The 26345-nt window shown below is 36.1% G+C and overlaps 1 protein-coding gene across 2 annotated transcripts in view; it reads left to right on the top strand.

Moving 5' to 3' along the window:
* The window catches only part of PIP4K2A (phosphatidylinositol-5-phosphate 4-kinase type 2 alpha), a 108900-nt gene extending 85053 nt beyond the window's left edge, over positions 1-23847 (top strand). Inside the window, exons 5-10 of one of the 2 annotated variants that reach the window (XM_039710027.1) lie at positions 1315-1461; positions 5296-5334; positions 14807-14920; positions 18354-18597; positions 19729-19832; positions 21542-23847. In XM_039710027.1, the coding sequence (XP_039565961.1) occupies positions 1315-1461; positions 5296-5334; positions 14807-14920; positions 18354-18597; positions 19729-19832; positions 21542-21622 (729 nt within the window). In that variant the 3' untranslated portion in view covers positions 21623-23847. The remainder of the gene's footprint in view (positions 1-1314; positions 1462-5295; positions 5335-14806; positions 14921-18353; positions 18598-19728; positions 19833-21541) is intronic. The other variant, XM_039710037.1, reaches the window with a different exon arrangement.
* Positions 23848-26345: the final 2498 nt, after the last annotated feature.

The following is a 26345-nucleotide window of genomic DNA, read 5'->3' as shown; positions in this document are numbered from 1 at the left end:
TGTTTTCAAGAGTCTTAAGTCAGTTTTTTATTTAGCCAATTAAAAGATCTGTCTGTGATATGTGCAGATTCCAGTATCAAATTAGTGAGAAGAATTCCTTACAATTAGCAGAGGAGGCCAATATTGCAAAATCTCCAGGGTTTCAAGAGCTTTGTTACAGTATTTGTTACCAAATACTACCTGCCTTTGTTAAACAATTGAAATGGCTTATTCAGTTAACTTGTTTTAAATTCTTCTAAAATCTGTGTTTCTAATAAGTGGGTGACTGGCAGAAAGGAGCAGCAGCTTCAGTATGCAATTAACATTTAAAAGCTGACTGTAGGTTAGATTTCATGTTTCCTCTTTGGGCCTTGGGCTTTTACATTTTCTCCAAGTTCCTGTTTGAGACTTGGTGCTAAAAGAAAGAGGAAGGCTGGTGGGTCCTTTCTGGTTTGCATCATAGTGGTTTAACTTTTCCTTGGTTCCACAAAATATAAGTGACTGTTTCTGAGTAGGATTAATATAGTATGGGCATTTTTATTCTGGGAATAAAAATTCATCCTTCAATAGTTATCATCATCAGTATGTGTCTGCTTTTTCTGCTTCCTCCAGTGGTCTTTCTAATAGAACAATTACTTGTAAGGCAAGTGATTAAGAAAAAAAAGACAGGTTGCACGTGGCAAATTTTTTCAAGGTTAATAGCCCATTTGTAATGGAATATGGTGACCTTAAGGAAAAATAAGGATTCATAATTTTAAAAATACAGGGAATTTGCACTTCATTGCTCGGCTCTATTGACCCCAAAATGCAACCACCACACGGGAACTAACAGAAAGTTGGTGATAATAAATAATACCCCTTGCTGGTGACAACACCATGAGTGTTCATCATAATAAACAAATACTGACAATGGAGAAACATACAATTTAAATGTGGTCCGGGACAACACAGTACGGGTTACAGCAGTGTGATGTTCAAAAAAATACTTGGGTTTTGACATAACTACCAAATATATGCTGTCTGCTTAGGTTTGCTTTTTGTGTTAACATAAAAGTTAAAAGCTCTGTCCAATGGAGTCTCCTCTTTCTAGGAGACTGTCTGTGGAAGTCAAGAGTTATAAATGAAGCAGAGTATTATTTTAATTTTTAAACAATGGCCTAAAAGCAGAATAACTTCCTCATGAGGGGGTTTGTTTTTGGTAATTTTTTAAAGGCTTGTCGCCACACACATATTCAGAAAAAAAATATTGTTTCTTGGTATTTTATATCTAAAATCTAAATAGATATTTGTGTAATACGTCAATCCTAATTTCTGGTTTTTCTTTTCATTCTGCAGTTTATTGTGGAGTGTCATGGGAATACACTTCTTCCCCAGTTTTTGGGCATGTACCGGCTTACTGTTGATGGAGTTGAAGTATATATGGTTGTTACAAGAAATGTGTTCAGCCATCGTTTATCTGTTTATAGAAAATATGATTTAAAGGTGAGAAATAACTGCTGATTAAATAACTGACAAAGTAGCTGAAAATCTTTACAATAAATGTTAGATTATTGCTCAGAATTTTAATTAATTTAAAATTATGTTATGCAAGAGCCAGCATAACTTATTGCATTCTACACCTGGGTTTAGCAAAATTAAAGGGTGGTTTTATAGACATTATAGAAATTTATCTGTTTTGTGCATTTTTAAAAGCAGCAATTTAGCCAGATATGTTTGCCAAATGTTGCTAGTGGTTAAAGGTAAAACCCTTCACACTAGTACAATAGTAATTCTGCTTCTTACAGGTTTTTATCAACATTATGGAAAGCCACAGTTGATTCTGCACAGGGCATCTATAAAACAACTAAATAGCATCATTTCAATAAATGTTGCTAATAAAGTACACCTCTATGGCAAGAGCTTAATAATTTATCCATGAGACCATCTGTAAAACAACTAAATAGCATCATTTCAATAAATGCTAATAAAGTACACCTCTATTAAGCTCTAAGCAAGAGTTTAATAATTTATCCAATATTTTAAAAATAATTCAAGTGAAAAGGAAAAGAGTCTTTGAAAAATCAGAACATCTTTTATCATAAGATCTGTTTCAGTTTTGTTTCAGAAGCTTTATCTGTTCATTGTAATTTTGACAGTAGTTAATATACAGGGCTTACAACAAATACTCAAAATGTAGTCTTAGTCTTTCTAACCAAGGGATGGTATTTTAATTTCCTCTATAAAGTATCCTATGCTGTCTGCTTAGGTTTGCTTTTTGTGTTAACATAAAAGTTAAAAGCTCTGTCCAATGGAGTCTCCTCTTTCTAGGAGACTGTCTGTGGAAGTCAAGAGTTATAAATGAAGCAGAGTATTATTTTAATTTTTAAACAATGGCCTAAAAGCAGAATAACTTCCTCATGAGGGGGTTTGTTTTTGGTAATTTTTTAAAGGCTTGTCGCCACACACATATTCAGAAAAAAAATATTGTTTCTTGGTATTTTATATCTAAAATCTAAATAGATATTTGTGTAATACGTCAGTCCTAATTTCTGGTTTTTCTTTTCATTCTGCAGTTTATTGTGGAGTGTCATGGGAATACACTTCTTCCCCAGTTTTTGGGCATGTACCGGCTTACTGTTGATGGAGTTGAAGTATATATGGTTGTTACAAGAAATGTGTTCAGCCATCGTTTATCTGTTTATAGAAAATATGATTTAAAGGTGAGAAATAACTGCTGATTAAATAACTGACAAAGTAGCTGAAAATCTTTACAATAAATGTTAGATTATTGCTCAGAATTTTAATTAATTTAAAATTATGTTATGCAAGAGCCAGCATAACTTATTGCATTCTACACCTGGGTTTAGCAAAATTAAAGGGTGGTTTTATAGACATTATAGAAATTTATCTGTTTTGTGCATTTTTAAAAGCAGCAATTTAGCCAGATATGTTTGCCAAATGTTGCTAGTGGTTAAAGGTAAAACCCTTCACACTAGTACAATAGTAATTCTGCTTCTTACAGGTTTTTATCAACATTATGGAAAGCCACAGTTGATTCTGCACAGGGCATCTATAAAACAACTAAATAGCATCATTTCAATAAATGTTGCTAATAAAGTACACCTCTATGGCAAGAGCTTAATAATTTATCCATTATTTTAAAAATAATTCAAGTGAAAAGGAAAAGAGTCTTTGAAAAGTCAAGACATCTTCTTTTATCATAAGATTTGTTTCAGTTTTGTTTCAGAAGCTTTATCTGTTCATTGTAATTTTGACAGTAGTTAATATACAGGGCTTACAACAAATACTCAAAATGTAGTCTTAGTCTTTCTAACCAAGGGATGGTATTTTAATTTCCTCTATAAAGTATCCCCTTAGAAACCTACTTCTTTCTAATACATTTAATTTCTATGTGCTGAACCACTAAGTGCATCTGCAAGCTTGCTTTAAGGTGTTCATTTATCATTCTGTATTAGGAGATTTGTAATGCTATGTAGTGCACCATCCTTTCCTACTGTCAAGTCTCCTTAGCAATTGCTCAGATAGTTGACTGAACTTGATTTATAAGAACTGATTTCCAGATTGTCAACAATTTTCTTTCTGATATTCAGTATTATTGGCAGCAGTTGCAGAGAAAGTTTGGGCTTTTTTAATTAGAGAAAACTGTGATTTAGAGCATCATAATGTACAAATGTATTAAAAAGGGCATGAAAGCACAACAGAAAGAAGCAGTAATTATATACACTATGTTCTTAACATTGGTGTCAACAGCTCTTTATGTCATTTACCTCTGTGAGTGCTTCTGTAGTCTATTCAGTTTGTCCAGCTGGAGAGCATTGCTTTAACTTCAAATTTAACATCAATATATTCCTCAAAACAAACTCCTTCACTGAACAGATTTATAGGGACACTGAATTTATTATAAATTACTTTTTCTTGATATTCTTTGCTATGTCATCTGCAGTTATAGACACAGAGTCCTTTTTTGTACATGAATATTTTTGACACCAGCTTAGACCTCACTTTGTAGCACAAGTCTCTACCTATGTAGATACAAGAAAAACAGACCACAAATCAGTGTGGGATTTTAAGGGTATTTTTTGGCCATGGATGCATTTTGTTAAAATGCCATTTCAATGTTATTTTTTTACCAAATGTCAAATTTGACATCCTCCCTAATTTTTACAATTGTGAATCTTCTTTCTTTTCCTTCAGTTTGGTTTTCAGTTGATCTTTTTTCTGGCCTAATAATCTGTTGGAGCACAGAATACAATATAAAAGTTGTCTCCTGAGTAAACTGAAATGTTAGGCTTTTACCAGGCTTTATTATCAGTTAAGAATAATTCAATGAAATCGCTGCTTCTAGGCCATACATAATAACTAACAGATACTGTCCCAGATATCTTTTCTCTCCACCACTTCTGAGTTTTCTAAGTGTCTTTCCATAAACAGAATAAAACATGCTATAAAAGGGTGTGGTTGGGATCCTTACATTCTTTAAACTAGTAGGACTCCACTCCATCATTTCTTTACACAATGCACACCCTTTAACAAAGAGCAGAGCTAATTTACCCATCTTTCAATGTCCAGTCACCTTATGTGTAGTTACTATTTCTTGCAGTGCTGTTACATGATAACCATGTGCTGGGTATTTAAAGGTGTGGTCCTGCTCCAAGAAATTTTTAAGGAAATATATACAGTCTTTTTGTTGTCAGCTCCAGGTTATTCAGAAAGCACCCTATTTCTCACTAGTTTTAATCTAAAAAATAAATTTAAAAAGAAAATCCCAAATGTCTTGGGCAAGCACTGTAAATCTTGTGAATCCACAGTTGGTCTCTTCTCTTCTTTTTACTCCATGTTGCTGTGAGATGCATTGTTCTTGTTTGTACTTTATGATCTTTTAAATACTTTTTGTGTTTATATTGTGTGACATCCTTTTCAAATGTGTGTTACAAATGTCCAGACAGTTATACAGTCCATACCCATACAGCTAAATTGGCATAAAAAAAAAAAATGAGAAATCTGCCAAGCAAACTGAACTTCCAGCATGATACATTCAAAATGAGGATGAGAGATGAGGAAAAGCCCCAAGAATTAGGGGGACGATAGAAGTAGAGCATTTGAGGATTTAATCCATCTTTCTTCTCTCATGATGCATCTTCTTCACATGATTGCAGCAGTTCAGCAGTCCTGGACATTCTACCTACCGTATCACCTTTCTTTAAAACATTTCTCAAGTTCAAAAGGATACAGTTCATCCTCTTTTTGACCTGTTATAACATTTTCAAATTAGTTTCTGACATATGCACATTTTTAGATCCATTTTTTCTGTTTCAGGGCTCTACTGTGGCTCGAGAAGCCAGTGACAAAGAAAAGGTATGGTGCATTTCTGTTTCTTTTTCAATTAATTAACCTTTTAGCCAGACTCAGAACAAACATAACCAGTGCTGTTCTGACCCTTTCCTTTTTTTCTGCCATATTCTTCCCTCTTGAGTTCTACCTTATCCCTCCTTAATCTGTCCTCTATTTCCTGCAGACCTTTGGTTTGCAAAAGTGTTGTAATTTCAGAGGTAAGTGAGCCAATCCTCTACCTCCTCCTTTTCCTTTTCTCTTCTCTTAGTTTCTTCAGGGCCTGCCCTGTGCTAGGAAAACATCAGAACTTGGTTCCTTTCTCTCCTGCTTCATCTTCTTTCTCTTCCTATTTCATATTGAGATTTATGAATACTCCATGTCAGTTAATGGAATTATGTGATGGGACACCACTTATAAACTGAGTACAAGGATGAACCAAACCTTGAATTATGTGAACCCTTGGGTATGTAAAGTTCATACAAATGAGCAAGTGACTGACAGGCTTAGATGTACACATAGCTGTAATGAAAGACAGTCTCCCTCAAATTCTGGGCTGAAACTTTCATCTAAACAGAAATAGATTGCTTTGTTTTTCTTCACCTCCAACTTCAGTTCTTTTGGGAAATTTACTGTTCTCAATTTTTCTTTGTGGTTTTAGCAAAATAGCCAGATGGCATTTTTGGAGAGGTTTCTCTGGAGATTCTACAGATAATTGGAAATGTTACATAGTCTCCATCATCTGAAACTTCTTAGATCTCAAATTTGGGCAAGGTCTGACAACCCATGGCCCTTGTTTTCTTAATTTGTCCAAGCCCATTCCTCCTGAATTAGCATGAGCTCATTCAAGAGTTCACTTAAGAGACTTTATTTTCTGTTTTCCTCAAATTCTATTCAGATAATTTGTTTTTCTCCTAAGCAGTAGTTGTACCATACCTGCCTCTCTGAGTCTTCCACCGTTCACACAACTGCACTAAAGGAGTAAGGGTCATGGAGTCAGCTCTCACTGCATGAAAAACTCTGTGCCAGGATTTTCCACCTTTCCTAAGGCATGATGGAACACTTTAAATTCTTCTTAGCATGAGGCAATACTACAACCCCACCTGCGAGCTGCAGTTACCACTGCCAGCAATAGCTCTCTTCTGCTGTAGCAGGCCCTCAAGATCATGTCTTGAATGGTCTCCTTTCTTTCTTTTGTCATCTGTTTTTGTTCTTGTTTAGTGGCAACTGTAGTGTTTTTAATGTGCAGGGAGTAACCTTTCAGTGTCTTACAAACAATACCTAATGTCATTGAAAACCTCTGCTGTACTATTAAAATAATCTGATAGAAAGGATGAGGACAAATTATTTGGATGGGACTGCTTCAGGTTGCAACATTAATGCTTGGACTAGTAACATAAAATTTTAAAATATTATGTATAGTCAGCTATGCAGGAGCTGGAACTATACAGATGTTTAGCAAAGTAGTTTTGAGCAATTTTAGGAATATCTCGTAATAACAAATAGATTAATAATAGTACATGTATATTGTAGTTAATACATTGAGTGAGAACCTTGAAGAAACAGTGCCTTAATTTTGCTCCTCTGTAAGTTCATGGCAGAATTACTATTGAACTTGCTTATAGATAAATTGAAACAAATTTGTGTAGTTTTATATAACTGCATAAAACAATTATTCTGTACATTTAATGTGAAATCATAACTTCCATAAGGCAGATAAGAAAAATTCTTACCAACTTCACGTCTAGAACTTCCTTTTGATTTTGAGTACTTCTCTGAAAATAATGCATAAAAGCCTCATCCCCTTAATTCTTATTCTGCTGTTTTAATGGTGTGATTTCTTGGGGATGGAACTGCACAAAGGCTACTGATGCTGTAAGCACACAGTCTGAGGCTTTCGAAGCAGCTTTCTGTCACTCGTCATTCCCCTCAAACCCCGGTGCAATGCAGCAGGGATGTGACAAGCTTGCATTCAGAAAATAGATTTCTAAGGAAGGAAATTATTGGGTAGCCTTCTACATTCATAGAAGGAACATCATTTTACACTTTGGGACTCTAGGGATTCAAACATGGGAAAATTAGTATTTTGCTTATTACATGGGTTTTGTTTAAGTTTTAGAATCTGAAAGGGCCAGAACACGTTTTGCCTGTGCATTGCAGATGTTCAGAAGATTTGTCATCACTGTGATCTGAATCTCCTGCAGCAGGCATGACAACAGATTTACTCACTAGGACTACTCAAACCTAACACACAGCTTTTAGGTTTAGATAAAAAGGGTGTTATATATTTCTATGAATAGACAAGGAAAGTTTGGTTCTGAAACTCTGAGCAGTGCTAAAGAGCTGCTGTCATGAGATGTATCTCTGCATATGTGCCACTGATTCCAGGGCCTGAGGACTCTGTTGACCTGAATATGTAGATGATCCATTATTCCTGAGGGGCAAGTGGAGCCCTGTAGCATGTTTTTTTACTTCCATTTTCTCTTAAATAGATGTCGGTGTTTCAGACTTTTTGTTATCATCTGTGGGAATCTCAAATCAATCTTAAGGTTTGAAAGCAGTTGAAAAGATTTGATTTGAAGGGGATGGGGGGAGGTGTTTTAGCAAATTCTCTAAAGAGATTTTGGTATCTCCTATCATAGAAGAAATTGCCCATAAGGATTAAACAAAACCAGACAATCTAAAAACCTGAACTGGTGTAGTAAATTATTAGCTAATTTTTAGCCAGATGCAAACCAAATCATCAATTTATTAATTTTACCTTGAATTTACATTAATATTAATAAATTTCAATTAATGGCAGTATAATTACTTATAATTATATGGCTGTTCACATGTGACAGTAATAAAGCAAGCTTTTGGTATTAAAATGTATGGCTAAATTGTCTGGCAATGGCTAGTTTTTAAATGGGCTTTCAAGTAATTCATATTGAGTTTCAAATTACAACCGTCAAGTAATCAAATGGTTTTCAGAATATCAAGTGTAATATGTTTACTTCTCTTAAAGCTACAGAAGTCAGAAAACAGAAGAGCAAGTCTTTCAGTCACATTCTAATGCAGACTGTAAATTTTAGATTAATTACTTCATAAAGGCAAATTTGGTGAAATTTCTGTTCTTGAATCTTCTTCCTATCAAACTAAAAGTTATTTACTCAGTTAATAAAGAAGAGACAAATATGCAAAAAGATTTAATGGATAAGAAATCTGAGAAAATAGTATAATTCTGTTTTAGCTTAATAGTATAAAAGAGGTATTACTATTCCAACATTTTTCAAAACCAGTTTTTTAGGATTAAAAGTTGCCTGATTAAGAGTGGTACTTTTCCATCCTGTTTGCAGTTTACCTCCTGTTTGACTGTCTTCAGCTGTTTAATATCCTAACATATGGATGAGCAGGTTCAAAACTGTCATTTCAATGTTTTGTGATCATCAGTGCAGAAACAAGCACCAGTCCCTTAAATTTCACCTTAACACACAACACCTTTCATTTGTGTTATAAATGATACTTTTAATAATAAAGACATCACTTTCTTGGCAACATGTATCATAGCATGCACTTACAGATTCCTTGGATTTTAAGAGAACAGTATGTTTCAACAGTTGTCAAGTTCTGACAGCTGCTCCTTTTTACTTTTTGGGCTTTACTACTCTTTTAAAAATTTTTATTATTTTAATAGTGGGCATTTTCTATTCATTCTTGGGACAGTTTTGCCCTCTCAAGTGAAATGAGGATAATGCAGAAATCCCCTGGCGGTCTAGCTGCTCACGATTATGCCATACTTGCAGTACATCAAATTAGCAGTAACAGCTGAGTCTACTTGTACTGATAGAAGAATCTAAGCTCTTGCTTCTGAGTGAGCAGTTCAGAAAGAAATTTGAAGAAGAAAAATAAATCCTAACTGAACTGGTGCCCACCACATTTCATCTTTCTCAAGCAATTTCAGAGATTATCACATGTTTTTAAATTAATCTAAAACTGGTTGCACTGCCACCTCTGTAGTATGTGTTGTTTCATAAATCACCATTCATAAGTGTAGTAAAATTCTAGTCAATACAACTGAATAAAGGATTTTCTATTCAAGTTTCTTTTGGGAAAAAGATTGCCACAGTTGACAGCTATGTTACATTTTAATTAAATTGTATGTGAAGTACGTAGCTATGACAATTAGATTGGAAGTTGTCACTAGACGTTATCTTTGTGTTTAACTTTATATATTACAACATATAGTAATTAACTGATCTCTGAGAGGAAAGTATAACCTAAGGAAGAAGGGCTTTAGTAGAGGAGTGTAGCAACAAGATCAGTCAGTCTTGACTCAATTTTGTTTTCACTTTTGGTGGCACTATGTAAGACTTTATTCAAGGTAGATCATTCAAAAATCTGAGCTATTTTTCCTGCTATTTTAGAATTACTGATTTCAGAACATTTTTGTACTTATCTCTTATTAGTGATTTCAGTCTGCTTCATGTGCTGATCTCACACAAGAGACTTGCGAAGTGTCTGACACTTATCTGTGGAATAAATCTAAACATTCCAATGTACAGAGATTATAGCTTTCAAAACATCACACTCCAAAGATAGGGAGAGACATTCAGGGTTTTGATTTCAGCATTTAGCCTTCTCATGACACCAACCCCATCACAGTTTTTCAAAATAAATCACTAGTTTGCCTTTGGGTTTGAGGGGTGGGGGGTGTTTTGTTTCATTTTTGTTTAGAAGTCTGTTTTCCATATGTTAAAAGAATTTTTAAAATAACAGGGGAATTTTGTGTTGCATTTTATATGTTGCATGTTCATTTTGCAGCAGGAAGACATTAATGCTAGGGATAATTATGGATGCATTTCTTTGAGCATTGAAAAGACAGTTTCTATTTTGGTACATGCTTGAGTACTTAACCCTTCTACAGCATCCTGCACAATTCTTTTTCTTCCTACAGAAAATGCTTGTTATACTAAAGTCTAAAGTCATTCCAGTGTTTTCCCTCAAACACTATTTTGGGTTACAGCTCTATTTCCATTGCCCTTTACAGACCTGTGATGTCAAGTTGAGCTGCAGACCCTTTGTATAGGAAGCCCTGGCTAGGGCAAAGCAATCTGTACAACAAAAGTTTGGACCCAGCTCACAGAACTATGGGAGGCAAGAAACTGCATAATTCTAAAGTTATTCTTCCCTCTTGTAAATTGGTGACTCCAAAGTTTTGATTCAATTCAAAATCCCCTGTTCCAAATTATTGCAAACTATATTTAGTATTATAGCCTTTTTTTCCCCCAGACACTGCCTTCAGTATATGCTGATTGGTCCAGTACTTAAGAAAATTAAGGTGTATGTGGGCCATTTGCTGTTTAAAAAGTCCAGGGTGTGGACCTTCACTCTTGGCAGATGTTTTACATAATTTTCAAAAGTTATAAGTTGTAAGCCAAATTTTTTCATGATTAGCTGTGTGAATAATGTGGCTTGTGGCTAGTTCCAGGGAAAAAAATAAGGCTGCTATGCAGCATTTCTCCTAAAACCTAAACCTTGTAGTTATTAGATAAGAAATTGCTGCCAAGTCATGAGGACAATTAGTCTATTTTCCTTTTTCCGTCACTTATTTGGAAACTTACCTGACCTACAGCTATTTTAGCAAGCTGCTTCCAAAATACCAGCATTAATGTTAGCTATGACCATTATTTTTGATGTCATGATGCATACAAAATCCCTTTGGGGGAAACAAAATTGCTAATATTAATTTCACCTCATTAGGATAGGATGCTGAATTGAGATGTCCTAAGAAATGTACAAAATCTGTTACCATGTTCATCTAGAAATAAAACTTCATCTGGCTCTTACATTCCTGGGACTTTTTTTAACTCAAAACAGTATCAGCTTTTACGCTATACTTTTATTTTGAATGAGGCTTTACACATTCTGTCATCTTAGTTACTAAGAAATCTTTATTGATTTTTCAGCCTTTCAAAGGCATTGAAATCTTCCTGCCATTATAATTCTCTGTGACCATGGCAAACTTTGGAATGCAAACCTGAAGTGTGCTGATAACATGCTTTTTTTAACAGATAGATATTTTATATTTGTAAAATCTGGTGTGCCTTTCTTGCATCTTTAAGTAGGAGATTAAAAACACTGGAGGTGGTTAGAAAGAAAATCTATTATTAATTTAGTGGAAGTAGTTAGATACTCATCTCCTGTGCAGCTCTTAAAATATTTAGTTCTTTAATGACAGTAATATGTTCATTATAATGAATTACATTCTAGGAGAATCATTTTCCAACAAGGATTTTGCTTCATTGGAAATATTTGAGACATCATAAAAAATTAACCATATCAATTATTTCATTAAAGCAAAGCCTCAATTTTTTTCATTCAGGTAATGTTCTAAACTGCCACAATGTGATTCTATTTGTGTTTATTTCAGCATGTAAGAAATTAACATAGTGGGATTTTTCAGCATGAATGAGTGTGTTATTAATTCAGCATAACTACAAGAGCCCCTCCTAGTTAAATATTTTATAGGTTTTGATTCCTAAATTCACAAATCAGTTTTAAGACAAATTTCATTTAAAGTACTATTAGAATCACTTCTGCTGGTGGCTGTCATTAGTAATATGTGGGACTGCAGCAGTATCCTAGGACTATTCAGTCTCAAATGAATAGGGAGAATAATATTGCCTAGTACACAAAAAAAAAAAAAAAAAAAGTGTGGGGGGGTGTCTAGTAACCCCTAGAAAGAGGGAAGAGAATGGGCTGGGAGGTGTCATGCAAATAATGTAGTGAGGGCAACCACTGGCACAGAGCATTTTAGCTTCAGTTGCTTAGATGGGACCCACTGCTTTTACTTTGTCCTTTTTCTTCAGTAGCTTTAGTACTGGCTTTTAACTTATGTGGTTCTACACTTGCCAACTCTTTACAGGTATGGGTATTTGGGTAAATAAAAATTACCTCAGGTAAATATTGTCGGAGGAACCTGCATACAAGGCAGTGAGGAGTCTGGCTTTCTGGGAGTGCTGATTCACTGCCCAGGACGTCCTTGGGAGTGCCCCTTGGGTCTTGTGATGACAGGCAAGAGCTGCAGCAGTGTCAGCTTTGCTGGCTCACTTCTATTAACAATAGCGTAGAGACATGGTTAAAGTGAAGCATGGCACTTGCACAACTGGCTTACCAGCCCTAGCATCTCCCAAAGAAGACACTGCTTGTAATTTTAGTTTATTTTTACCAGCGTAGGGCTGTCCTCAGTGGCGAGGCAGCTTCCCCTCGCAGCCCCGCCGGTGTCACTGGGGCTGTGCTCTGCGGGAAGCCTGCGGCGGAGCCTCGAGGCAAACAAGCGTCTCAGCATCTTAACCACAAGCACATCCTCCCTCTGTGCTCACCCTCCCGCTTTAAACAGCAATAGTGGTGGGGGTTTCTGTGTCAATGGGATTGTTTCACTTTAACCTCTGCCTAATTTAATCAATAACTTGGATATACTAGGTGGAAAAATAATCTGGGGAATTTTTTTTAAGTGATTTTTGGGCTAAAAATGAAGGAAGCTTGGTTTCCTGCATTCTTTTCATTATTGCTTCATCTTAAATTATTTCATCCAAATCTCCTCTCCATTCTTAAGCATCCCACGCACTGGAATCCATCCTCCAGTGTTGGCAACGTCCCTGGATCCACAGTCCTACTTCTGCAGAATTAGCCCTGTCCATGGGACTCTGCTCAATTGAGTATGGTAATCTCTACAGCTGTTAGCCTGGAATGCTTATCTGATGTTACCCGTGCTCATTTTTGTCCTAAACTTCTTACTGAGTAGGCCAGAAAGAAAATCAATGTGTACTTTGCAGTCATATTGTGGTAAACAATTCATTGTGAGCTTCAAAAAGTGTCCAGCATGTTTTTTAAGTAAAGCAGGAGAGCACTGCTGAAAGACTCCTCCTTGGAAGTGGAGTCTGGGACAGATGAATGGTTATAGCTCCATCTCAGTGGCTTGGGTGTTTGTTTTCTTCTTCTTTTAACTATAGATAGAGGATTGCTATTATAGGGTATTTTAATGTATCAGAATGTTCTAGATGCAAGACAATAGTAATTCAGAGCAACCAAACTAGGACCTTTTTTTTTTTTTCAAACTTCATAGGTATCGGGATGCCATAGATTTAATAATGGATTTGTAACTATTACAATGTTACTAATTTCTCTTATTGGAAGAAAATGATTGCTTTTCTAAACAAAAGTAGCACTGTGGGATATCAAGCAATTCACAAATTCCAGGTCCAAAAAATTAATTTGGGTTGGGGAATTGAGTGTTTTGGCCACCTCAGTGCACATAGTCCAAGAGTAAAAAGAACTTTTGGCCATTGTGAAGAACTATAAGGGCCTCTTGGAGTCTGCTGTGGTGCTCACATTTTAATGCTGTTCTTTCCAAGATATCCATATTGGAGTAGAGGAAAGAAGCTCTCAGGTTCTTTGCCTTGCTGTGTCATAGGAAGAAAATAAACTTTATGAAAAATACCATCTCCAGTAAGATTATAGGCAATGTCTGACTAGTTAAACTTATGGAGAACATTCCTGTAAGCTGATGTTAGCTGCCTTTTATTCCTAGTAGAAGGACTTTCAGATTAAGGGGAAATTATTTTATTCGGGGTATTTTATTCTTGGCCACTGACAGTTCATAGGAATTGCAGCACTGGTTGTTCTGTAACATTTTCTTTGTAAAGAAAACCTGTTCTTCCATACTATTGATTAAAGGTGGGGCAGGGAGAAAGGCTGTTCATTGCTCTTAATGGGCCAATTTTTCAAAAGCTCTGATTGCAGGAGTTAGTATTACTTCTGACTTGCTTGACCAAATGTCCTGAAGGAACTGCTCTTTTGTTTGTCTGTTTGCTGGGGCTTTTTGAGTAAACTTCCAGTCACTGCCCATTAAAAACAGAGCCCGTTTGAGGTGTTGCAAATCACTTCATGAGGGAACTGAAGATGAAGGTAATCAAGTTGCTCCAACATCAAGAATATTTAATTACATATTGAAGAGGCAGTGGTCTTCTCTGGCATTTGCTACTTTTAAGCAGAATTTCATAATTCAATATTCATTTGATGCTTTCCAATGATTATTTGGTATTAGGCACTTGTGAATATTCACAGTAGTTGTGCAAAATGCAATCCTGTCTAACTTCCTCTGTAAGATCTGATGCAGGCCCTTTCTTATGAGGAATAGGTTGTTTTAACTTCACTTACTGCCAGTTGATTTGACAAATGACATCTTGGAAGAAGCTCGATGCAAATCAGTGTTCAATGCAAATCTGGTATTGAGAGGAGCTTTTGTTCTAGCTGCATTTGCTGCCCAGTTCACAATTACCTTCTAGACCATTTCTGGAGGGGTAAGATGAGCAAAGAGCTCTGTGAGTGCAGTTATGGACATCTGTGTGCCGTGGAGGAGAGGCACCTTGGGGGTGCCTTCTTAGGCACAGGGCCAGCAGCTTCACCACACTCCTCTTTACAATCCTGCTCTTATAAGAATTTTGCTTTGTTTTAGGCCAAAGAGCTGCCGACATTCAAAGACAATGATTTTATTAATGATGGCCAAAAGATTCATATTGATGAGACTAACAAAAAGATGTTCCTTGAGAAACTCAAAAAGGATGTTGAGGTAAGAATGTGCCTGTTCAGTTACATGTGATTGAAATGTGTGACAAATTATGGATATCCCAGGAAATCATACCTGTGATTAATTAGTAAAAGCTCTTGTTTATAAAACTGTAAACACTGACTGTTTTAAATGAAACACAATTTAAACTTTCAGGAGTTGATCACTGCTTTGCTGATGTGATAAATGGCTTGCTGCCATAGCTGGTTGCCATGCATTGTTCCTGCCTTGATGATGTGATGTTAAAATGATGGTACTGCTTAGTACTTAAATGCTTTACAAGCCTAGTGCTTCCAAATGCCCCCGAGAGAGAGGTGAGTATTGTTAGTTGTATTTTTCAGGTGGAGGTCCACCAGGGCTAAGGCCAAATACAGACTGTAGTCCATAAGAGAGAAGGGGCATCTCCCCTACTCACAGCTGTGCATGCCCTCTTTGTTTCCTATTAGTAATCCAGTTTTAAATCATTCTAAGTGTCACAACAGTAGAGTGCTTCAGTAATCTAAATACAGCAATTGGATTCTCATTATCTTAATGTTGTCTTTCATATAAATTTGTATTTTACTTGGCTGAATGCAGTAAATACTTGAAAGAAAAGTGTTAATGTATGATTTTAATGAAATATTTTTACTTATTTTGTTCATATCATAAATATCAGACTAATTTGTTCACACAACTTGCCTTTAGTTTGCAGAATTTAAAATATCTTTCCTAAACATAGTATTTTGCAGCTTCATACTCAAAAACTGAAATCTGTTTTCAAATAAAAAGGCAGATTTGAAAGAGACTTGGTAGCAAAATATGTCTGTGACTTAATAAGACTTTCAGCTATTTATATCAAAAGAGCTCTGTGAATTGGCTTTCCAAATTCTTCAGATTTTATCTCATTAGTTGTACAAAACAAAATATTGTTACTTTAGAATTTATCCAATAATTTGCTTCTGAGGAAATATAATTTCCCATCATAGTAACAATGGGAAATTTATGGTGGTGAGGATGATAAAAACATAAATACTTAGTGAAATATCAGTGTGTGTTTATTTTATATTTAAAATATTGTGCTCTACGGATGTCACAGCTCTAGAGATAAGTTTATTTGGGTTAAAATTTTGTAGTCTTTTAACATGTACTGCTGTTGCTGACTGCTGCTTTTACAGCAAGTAGGTTGCAGATATTATCTTAAGTGTGTGGAAGGAATGTGGAAGATACTTTCTTACCCCGAAAAGTAGATTGTGTATGATCTATATCATTTACCAGACTGGGAATATAATGGCAAATTCCAAATTATGACTTGAGAGGCTGGTTTTATGGGTTTGAAGTTTATACAGAGAAATGTTTAATATCCATGTAAACTACTAGTGTGAGGTGATCTGGCTCCTGATTTTGACAATGGCAAGCTATTCTTTAACCTTGTTTTTCTTTTGTTGGTTCTTTTTGCCCTTATTAGATAACTGATAGACACGCTTTGTAACCAGTGTGTAAAAGAGAAATGCACAACACTTGGTATAGGATTATTTTATCAGACAGTATTTAATAGTTAAACACATCATGGAGTGCTATTCTCAGCTATATAGCTTTATATCTGTTCTTGTTTTTCATTAAGCTTTGTTTCCATATTTCTCTCCTAATCAAGTCCTGTGTTCCCTTCCTCTGTTCAAACACAAGTTATTACTGTTGTTTTGATGTCCCCTTGTCTGTTTTCCCATCTCCTTATTCCATTGCAGGTGTCCTGAGAAAAACTACATATTTTTCTCATTTAAAATCAGATTTTTTTTTCCTTGTGCTGATCTCCCAAAGTCTTTTTGTTGTTAGCAGCAGCACATTTTTTTCCAAGAGCCATTCTCTTCTAATTTGTAGCTCACTGTTTTTTTCCCAAGAGTGCATTCTCTTTCATACTGTTCTGTATTAGTATTGGTAGATTTTTTTTTCCCTGTATTTACCAAGTAGTGAATAATATGCCTGGAGTTCTTCCACCCCATTGCCTTAGGCCAGTCTGATTTTTGTTTGTATTGTATATTATTGTGCATCATCTCTTCAAACTCAGATCTCTTCCAGTCTTGTGAGAATCTATTGTTTTTTATATTGAAATAAATTATACTGAAATCTTTAAAAAACAGTTTCTTCTTCTTCTTAAAACCTCCTCTCGATCTCACAATATTTCTTCTAGCACTTGAATTTACAGTTATCTCCAGCTCATCTCTTTTCTCAGAATCAGGTTTTGACAAACTGGAGTTTCTCATTACCTAGTATTTTATCTTTTTCATCACCATCACTTTCTCTGTGCCAAAGTCTAGCTCAAATGCCTTCTTCCCTGGTCTGCTCTAACTTCCTTTTTATAACCACTTAGAGTTTATAAAAACTGAAACAATTTTTATTTTCAGCCACTTTCTCTGCATACCATAAGCATGGGCTTCACAAGTTTGAAATCACAGTATTGCTTTTAAGCTGCAGCACAGCTCTGTCCTGCCCATCCTTCTCTCCCCTGAGCTGTTTACCCCATTTTCCTGCTTTTATACCTTTCTTATTTCCATCCTCCTCTTTCTGCCTTTTGCTGTTCTCCTCAACTAAAATAACTTTTTGTTTATACATAGAGTGTATTTATCTTTCAATTTCCTAAAATCTCCCATCCTTATTCTTTATTCAAAAACCACCCTTTCATTCACGTACATGTTTTGCTTTCATGGTGTAAATCATGAGCCTGTCACTGTGAAGAGAATACAACATCATTTCACGTCCTCAGGGTGTGAAACTTCACAGCTTTCCACTGCAAGAATATTTGAACATTTTTTCATGATTCTTTAATAAGACTGAAAAGGGTTGAGAGGGCGGGTTCCACACCAGATCATAGCACCTGATAGCACAGAGGCTGCTCTGGACACTGAGCAGTGACAGAGCAGTCCCCACCTTAAGTGCTTGTGTGGTTTTGGGCACCACAACATAAGGAAGCTGTCCAGAGGAGGGCAGAGAGGATGGTGCCACAGCACCAAGCCTGACAGAGTTCAAGAAGCATTTGGTCAATATTCTCAAGCACATGGTGTAACTCTTGGGAATGTTTCTGTACAGCAGGGCCAAGAGTTGCACTTGATGATCCTTGGGAGTCACTTCCAACCCAGACTATTCTGTGAATCTAATTTAACTGAAACATGAGTCAGGAGTAACAGTTGTCAGCTTGCAAGCACTCTGGTCTTCACTACTCACAGATTTTTTTTCCTGGAGGCTTTTGGAAGAGTGGGCTACAGAATAAGATTCAAGTAATTTGTATGCTGTTCATACATTTTAGTAAAATCAGGTACCTCTTTGACAGCTTTATCACTTAATCTTCCCTTTTGCTCTATCTCAGAAGTGCCTTAGAAGTTTTTTTTCAATTGGTGACACCTTTTTGTAAGTGGAGCTTATGTTTTTCAGCAATATTGATAGACTGCTTATTACCACTTTCTAGTTCCTTGCTCAGTTAAAACTCATGGACTACAGCTTGCTGGTTGGAATTCATGATGTTGAAAGAGCTGAACAGGAAGAAATAGAGTGTGAAGAGAATGATGGAGAAGAGGAAGGTGAAAGTGATGGGACCCACCCTATTGGAACCCCTCCAGACAGTCCGGGAAATACACTGAACAGCTCACTGCCTTTGGCTCCAGGGGAATTTGATCCAGCTATTGATGTTTATGGAATAAAATCCCATGAAAGTAAGCAGTAAGAAGTATTTTTATGTTAAAGTAGTTTGATCCTTGCATCAGAATTCTAAAGTCCTCACAACCATGTAAAGGCAATGTAAACTGAAAAACAGAAGTTCACTGTGTGGAAAAGGAAATTTGCTCTTTGGTGGCAGCAGAAAGAAGATTTCTGTAATGCTTAGCTATTCTCGTTCACCAGTTCTTCAGTAGTTGATTCATGGGGTTTTCATTCCTTTCAGGAACTCTAGTGACTATAATTGGTCTTTTCTGGCAGGTAACACTGTTAAACACAGTCTAAAAAGAATGAGAAAAGCAGCATTCCAAGTTATATTTTGGTTTTTTGGTTGCTTTTTGAAAATTTGTGCAGTCATACCCAATTTCTGTGTTGCAGCTAAGAAAGTCATCATAAGGAGTGTGTAAGAAGCCTGAACTGAGTTTAATTTTAGTGTGTAAAATTAATTATAACTGGGTACCTGTGGCTGTTCCATACAGGAACGTTACCTTCTCTTTTTGTTTATAAGCATTGACATGCATAAATGCATGGTTTTATTCATAAAGAAAATATGATCTTAAGCTGCACCAGGGGAAGTTTCAGTTAGATGTTGGGAAAAAATTCTTCACTGAAAGCATGATTGGGCCCTGGAATCATCTGCCCAGGGATGTGGTGGAGTCACCATCCATGGACATGTTTAAAAAAAGACTGGACATGGCACTCAGTACCTTGTTTTAGTTGATGAGGAGTTGTCAGGTCACAGGTTGGACTTGATGATCTCAAAGGTCTTTTCCAGCCTAGTTCATTCTGTAATTCTCTTTGTTGACACAAAAGCAGTACCTTTCATATATAATTTCATAGTTTTTCCACAAAGATGAAATCCACATTGCCTTAACTGAGCAATAATTTCTATTTCTCTATGCGAGTTTTTTATTTTACACCAATTTATGGGATTTTGTATTATATATGAGTGCAGTTAAACTCTGAATCAAGGACAGCTTGAGCTTGTGGTTTTTGCACATCTTGATTATGACCGACATTGACCTGTCTTAGCTGCTGATTGAGTCGTACCAAGTGTTCTTTGTTAGGAGGAGAACTCGTTGTTAAGATGTTTCAGAAGTCCTTCTTACTGCCCTGTTTGCTGTTGGCAGATGCTCCCAGGAAGGAGGTGTACTTCATGGCCATTATTGACATTCTTACTCATTATGATGCAAAAAAGAAAGCTGCCCATGCTGCAAAGACAGTAAAGCATGGGGTAAGTATCTGGGTTGGTTTCTTCCTCTTACTCCATTTGTATTCATGCATTTTTGTTTAGTGCCCTGGTACTAGACAGTTCAGTAAAGGCAGGGAAAGGTGAAATAAATCCTAGTTACATACTGAGAGTGGAACTCCTTTTTCAGCTGTGTGTATAGTTTTCTCACCCACAAAGAACTCTAGTGAGATGCTTTTTAAGACTTTGTCCTAAATTTGTGAGATGCACCTTATTCTTGCAAACAAAGCTGTTCACCACTCTATGAAAGCTGTCATTAATCTAATTTCAGATGCAGGGCCCTAATGATGGTTTCATTGTTGGGTACAGCCTGCTGAAAGTTACTTCTTCAGCATATAACGTGGCTCACTCTAGAATACTTCTTCAGAAAAAAAGTACAATTTACAAAATCAGGCATAAAAATATCGTTTACATATTAAATACTCAGAGACTGTTCAGTGAAAACTTCTGCTTGACTGCCATTATTTAATTTTGACTGAAATTGCTGCTTAGCAGCAGACACCAAAGAACCGTGGTGAAAGAGCCGAGTCTTCCAGATTTATGATTTATGTCTACTATTATCACTCCTGTGGTGATTTAACATTCAAATTTCGTAAACTTCTTTAAAAGAGCATATTCATTCATGAGGCTTAAATCCCTCCTGTGTCTAAGTATCTAAAGGGTCAGGGCATTGTGAGAAATTTCAGGCAAAGGGCTCTGGGCTTTTTAGTTACAGTAGAGGATGATATGACCTGCAAAGGCCTGTGGGAGGTATTTTTTTGAGTCTCTAAAGCAATGCTCTCATTATTCTCTGCTTTCTGGGCAGCTGAAAGTTGATGCAGAACATATGCAGCCATTATCTGGCAATTACTATTGAACTTTGAAAGTAGCAGACTTTAAAAACTCACACTTGTGACTTAAATAACAGATAGAAATATGTTGTGAGTAACAGCTATGATTATTGAAGCTGATTGTGATTAGAACTTATTACAGAACATTATTTTCATACATTCATTTTGTTTATTTCTCTGTCTGCATCCTGAGCCACATGAGACCGAAGTTCATTCATTAATTGCATGCATGCAACTTGCCTCTTTTCTAAAACAGGAAAAATATAAATAAAAATGTGGGTATGGCTCTGAAAAATTCAAGTAAAAATATTAATGAAATCATGACTTCATTGAAATAACAATGGTATGGCTTATTCAGTGAGTCCAAAAACATGGAAAAGGTGTTACTCTTACCATGTATTTCAAACCAGGCTATGCAGCATTCAGATAACAATACATGTTGCACAACTGTTGACATGCCAAATATAAGTATGGCAATTCAGTGTTTTCTGTATGAAGGCACTGCTGCTCTAGAGACCAGAATCTGCTGGTGAATCAGTGGGTAGCACGGCTAATGTGCTGTAAAAATTCATACAGAAGACTGAAGTGCAATGAAAGTAAAGAGAAGCATGGAAAGTAAAAATAAATTTTTTCAGAAATGGAAGATAGCTGTCACAGGAGTGAGTACTGATTATCAGTGTGCTCCTGTGAAGCCTAAAAAGGCACCAGTAAGATTCTGCTTGAGGGACACAATTTACAGTTTATGTTTCTAGTCTCTGGTTTTGAAAATTGCACATGAAATTTATTAACATCCTCAATGACAAAAGCATCAAATAAAACACTGGTTCTTCCTTCTTTCTTCTCTTGTCCCAATTCTCTGTATAGGCTGGTGCAGAAATTTCAACTGTTAACCCAGAACAGTATTCAAAGCGCTTCTTGGACTTTATTGCCAACATCTTGACGTAACCTATCATGTTACATAGGACAGACACGAGACCTGGGGACAGCAGCAGTGGCTACAAGTGTAGGGGAAAAAAGGAACTCAGAGAAGCACTCATCTTACAGAAAGCAACCCCTTTGTTTACATCTGCTGGCAAAGATGACTGAAGTGGGGTGGAGTACTCGCTTTAACAGCTGCCTGATATTCCCAGCATAGTTCTAGCTATTTCTGACTCTTTTGTGTGTGCAAAAAAATTTAAAATAATTTAAATAAATAGAACAGCTTACTCAGAGTGCACTGTGACAGTAATACTCTGATGCTACCAGCTGAAATGGAATAAATGAGCAAAGAGGTGTGGGGTGGGGGTGGGGAAGAGTAAATGCATGTTAAATTTACAATATTGATATCAAATTGTAAACTGTGGATCAGTTTATATTTTGAAAAAAGATACATGACAGTATTCTTCATGATGATGATGGTGATAATAATGAAGACCTTACTGCGAATGTTACACTTACACCCTGCACACTGGCACTCCTTAAAAACACAGCTGCAACAGCCCTTGGTGCCGGAGGCTTTTCCCATTTGGTTCCTAGCAGTTGGGTTTTTTCCTTTTCTTTCCTCCCTCTCCCATTTTTTGTCTTCTTTTTCAGCACATTGTATCAGGAAGTTCAGCCTCTCAGACGTCTGAGAGCTGGCATCTCTTACCTTACAAAGAGCTAACATAATTCATGCTATGTGTACATTTTTGCTATAGTAAACTTACATTAAGGGAAAACTTTGCTTATTTCTCTTTGTTACCTGAAGTTTTCATTTGTTTTATATTCTTGCAATATAGGAACTAATAATGTTACAAGTGTAAAAGTAGCTTATCTGAAGAAGTGCATAGTTTTGGGCAATAGTAGCTTCATCTTCTACCCATCCTGAAAAATGTGCACACTGATAGAAATTCCGTTCCCTTGTCATTTACTGGGAATTTGAAGTTTAAATGCTTATGTTGTACTGTTGAAATAGCAGTATTTTATTATAGATTATCCCTTGAAAAATGAACCCTGAATTTTACTGTTTACATTATTAGGAAAGCAGGGATATTTCTGAATTTCAGAGCCGTGTACAATATAAGACTTTTGAGTTTACATGTAAAGTTATTTTGCAGTACAAATGAAGTAATGTTTGTCATCTTCCAAGAGGTAATATGCAGTAGTGTACTAAAGTGAATGTCTCGCTCACCTCCATGATAGACTCTTTTACAATAAAATGCGAAAGGATATTTTGGAGGGATTTTTCCCAAGCTTGTCTTTCAGTATCAAAATGACCTGTCCTACCATTGACTCAGTTTTGATTGTATAGTACATTGCCTGAAACTGTGCTGATCATGTTTAACTTGTTTAAAATTTTTAAACAACATTGTATTCATTCTCCTCTTGTATTTTTCCCTGAAAGACTCCATGCTTGAAAGAGACAAATTTACATATGCTTAAAAGTTTATCTACTTATACACTGTGCTAAAGCTGTGCCTTTAAAATTTCTTTATTGAAATTGTTAGATTTTGTAGGCAACATAAGAGAAGTCAAACCTCCCTCTCATTGTTTCTAACTGGGATCAGGAGTGCCAGCATGCCTTCTCCATAACCAGTGTCAGTGCTGCTCAGCCTGCAACTGTGCATAACCTGTGTTGTGGTTCACTTCAGAGGAGCCCCTGCAACAGCAACCCCTTCATGACACTTCCAGTGGCCAAAGGCAATACTATCCCTGTTGCTGTGTACTAATTTTTCTTCCTTTCCCCAACCTTTCCCACAGGGTTTTTTGTTACGTTTGACTTAGTGATGTCTGCAGCACTGTAATGTATGTGTATACTTTTGTATTGTATGTATTTAAATAAGTTGGTACTGTGGCTTGATTTTTTTTTTGTCCTCTCCCTAAACACCCTGGTTGTCTGCGTTCTCACCCAAGTTTCGTTTTCTGAAGCTTCTGAAGGTATGAGGCCACAGGGAGACCCTGGAGTAAAAATAAGGTACTCAGAGTACATATTTAATTGCGGCCAACGAGTGTACATTTTAGACCATTTTAGACATTTACAGCAAAGCATTATTTTTGTCTGTGTAGCATTTTTGTCACTCGCTCTTGTTGATAAACTGTTTATTTGGACAGGGCAAGGAAGGCTCATTATTGTGTATGTTAGTGCTTAGATTACACTCCAAACATGAGCAAGGCTTTATAAAATAAAGCACTTTGATGACTCACTAGGTAAATCCTTTGTTCTTGTGTTTCACCTGTGGTTTTGATTGCTTACAGATGAATTTTGTATGTTAAATGCCTGTATCACAAAGGAAAAAAAGTAAGACAAAATTTAAACTTGAGATTTTTCACTAGATTTTAACATGCTGCTTCTTCTATGTTTACTTTAAGGGGTTGGAATCATTTAGTCTCTGGGGTTTGGGGCTGAGACTGGATCTGAGAGCGAATACTGAGGTTTGTAATTGGCAAATCTGTGGACTAAATCCTAGTATTAATAACAAAACAGCAAGATCATCCACAATAGTTAATTGACAGAAGGATTGGCAGAACTTTTCTAGCTGTGATCTTATGCTAAACCAACTATTTTTAAAGTATTTGGGAATAAGTCCAAACTTTCATGGGAAGGAGGGAGGAATTTCTATTCCAGAATTTCAAGACATTGGTTGTCAGGGCTTTCAGCCTGTCCTACACATTGTGGGCAAATGGCAGAAAAATGTCTTTTTGTCTTTTTTCTGACTTAACTTTGAATTCTTTTAATACTTGTATCACTTTCTGGTTTTTTTTCAGTTTATTGCACAGATGTAGCAAAACAATATTTTCAGCAGTATTACATGTAAAATACATGACTGAATTCATTATAAAGTAGATATACCCCAAAGACAAGGCAGCTGAAGAGCTATTCTATTAAAAGTAGGTGAAATGATAGAGACTGGAGAGATTCAGCTTCTTAATTACTCACTTAATGATGTCTCTAGTAATCGGAGGTTGCACTTCACACAGCTGCTCCAGCTGCTGGGAGTTCAGTGTGAACGTGGTGCTCAAGGAATGCTGCTCAGATTATGTGGACCATTAGCCACGGTGGGCAGCAAGCAGCTGCAGGACCCTGTCTTTAGCAGAAGTGTGTACATGGCAATGTGTAAGAAAAGGTTATCTTTCCTGAAGGCAGTGATGATATTCCATGTAGGAGATCCAGCTGGCTTGTCAATGCAAGGACTGCAACAAAATAAATAATTAAATTTAAAATTCTTGGAAACAATAATTTTCTATGTCAGCTATATAACCTAAATGTGTAATTTGAATTTCCAGCTCCCTCCCTTGTGCACAATTCTTTTCCAAATTAATACTAGTTAGCAAGTCCCTGCATCAAGTGGGACCAGTGCATTCTGATGCAAAGCCTGACTGTATCCACTGTCTGCTCTCTATGTGTGCTGTCCATTTGGTTTCTCTCAAACTTATATAGTTAATGGGGGAAAAATACAAAAATAGAGAGCAGTTAACTGAAAGGAGAAATCTGTTTCATCTCCGTCTGTCCTCATTTCTTTATGGCAGGAATTGTTTCTGGCAATCAGCATATCCCTTACAATGCCAAGTGACAAAGGCCCTGTGTGTGAGGTGAAATCATTAACAATTGCTTTATTAAAACTGTTAAAAAACAGGTCTGGAGAGGACTTGAGAAGGTAATTATAGTTTGTCTCAGAGCAGTTCAGCTATAAATAAACATTGGTGAAAATAGAGTTAATCTTTTCCAGGGAGCTACTTCCATGACTTCCCTGTGCTATCTCTTCCCATGCCTCAGTAGCTCTATCATTACAAAGATTTTTTTCTAAAATCTTACCTGACTACATTACTATGGTTTAAGCTCATTAATATTTGTTCTATCTACAGTGGACTCTAAGAACAGTTTATTCTCTTCTTCTTCCAGTTTCTCTTAATGTGATCCTGCCTCTATATACTGAACAATGTAAATATTAGCTTTTGCACATTTTAAATTGAATATTCCCTCTCTTATTTAACAAAATTATTAGAATGGTTTGAGCAAGGCAGAATGGCCTATTCCATTTTCTGTAATGCCTAATTTAAAAAAAAAGAAAAAGTTAAAATGGTGCTTCTTAAATTTCTGTTTAGAGAATTTCATAGCCATTCATTTACCGTTTACTAAAAAAATTGTCATAATTGCTGTGTGCACAAAGTGCAGTCTCAAAATGAGCACAGCTAATCTTTGGCTGTAGTTGTTGCTGTAACTGCAATAAAATACTGCTTTTCCCTTTTCCCAAACTAAACAATATTACAATCTTAGCTTTTCTCATCACATTCTTTTCCACAGCTCCTGTCTCATCTCCATTAGTGAAAATCAAAATAAAATAATTATTTGGCCATAAGTATTAAGATACAAAAAAATACTTCTTGCAAGGTGGCAGAAATTCATTCTTACCCAGCACTCTGAATATTTGTAGGCATTTTAGTTATTGCCCAATATGCTTTGAGTTTATAAAAAGCTTCTACTTTGTTTCAACTCAATCTGATTCATTCATAGTGACTCATTTTATTTAGCAATGTGTGTCCTATTGGAATAAATGGTATTTGTGTAAGAACCTTGTGTTTTGAAGAGGTTTAGCACTTCCACACAAGCCTGGAAGGTAACTTAACTCATTACATTTCTGGTATTTCACCTTGCCCAAGGCCAAAGCACTCTACTTTTCCATTTTATGTATTTTTAAGTGGATGCATGAAG

The sequence above is a fragment of the Passer montanus genome, unplaced genomic scaffold, assembly GCF_014805655.1.
Source record: "Passer montanus isolate IOZ18808 unplaced genomic scaffold, ASM1480565v1 scaffold10, whole genome shotgun sequence".
Taxonomy (NCBI): Eukaryota; Metazoa; Chordata; class Aves; order Passeriformes; family Passeridae; genus Passer; species Passer montanus.
Note: the sequence above shows the minus strand (reverse complement) of the source record. Positions and strands in the feature narration are given on the sequence as shown.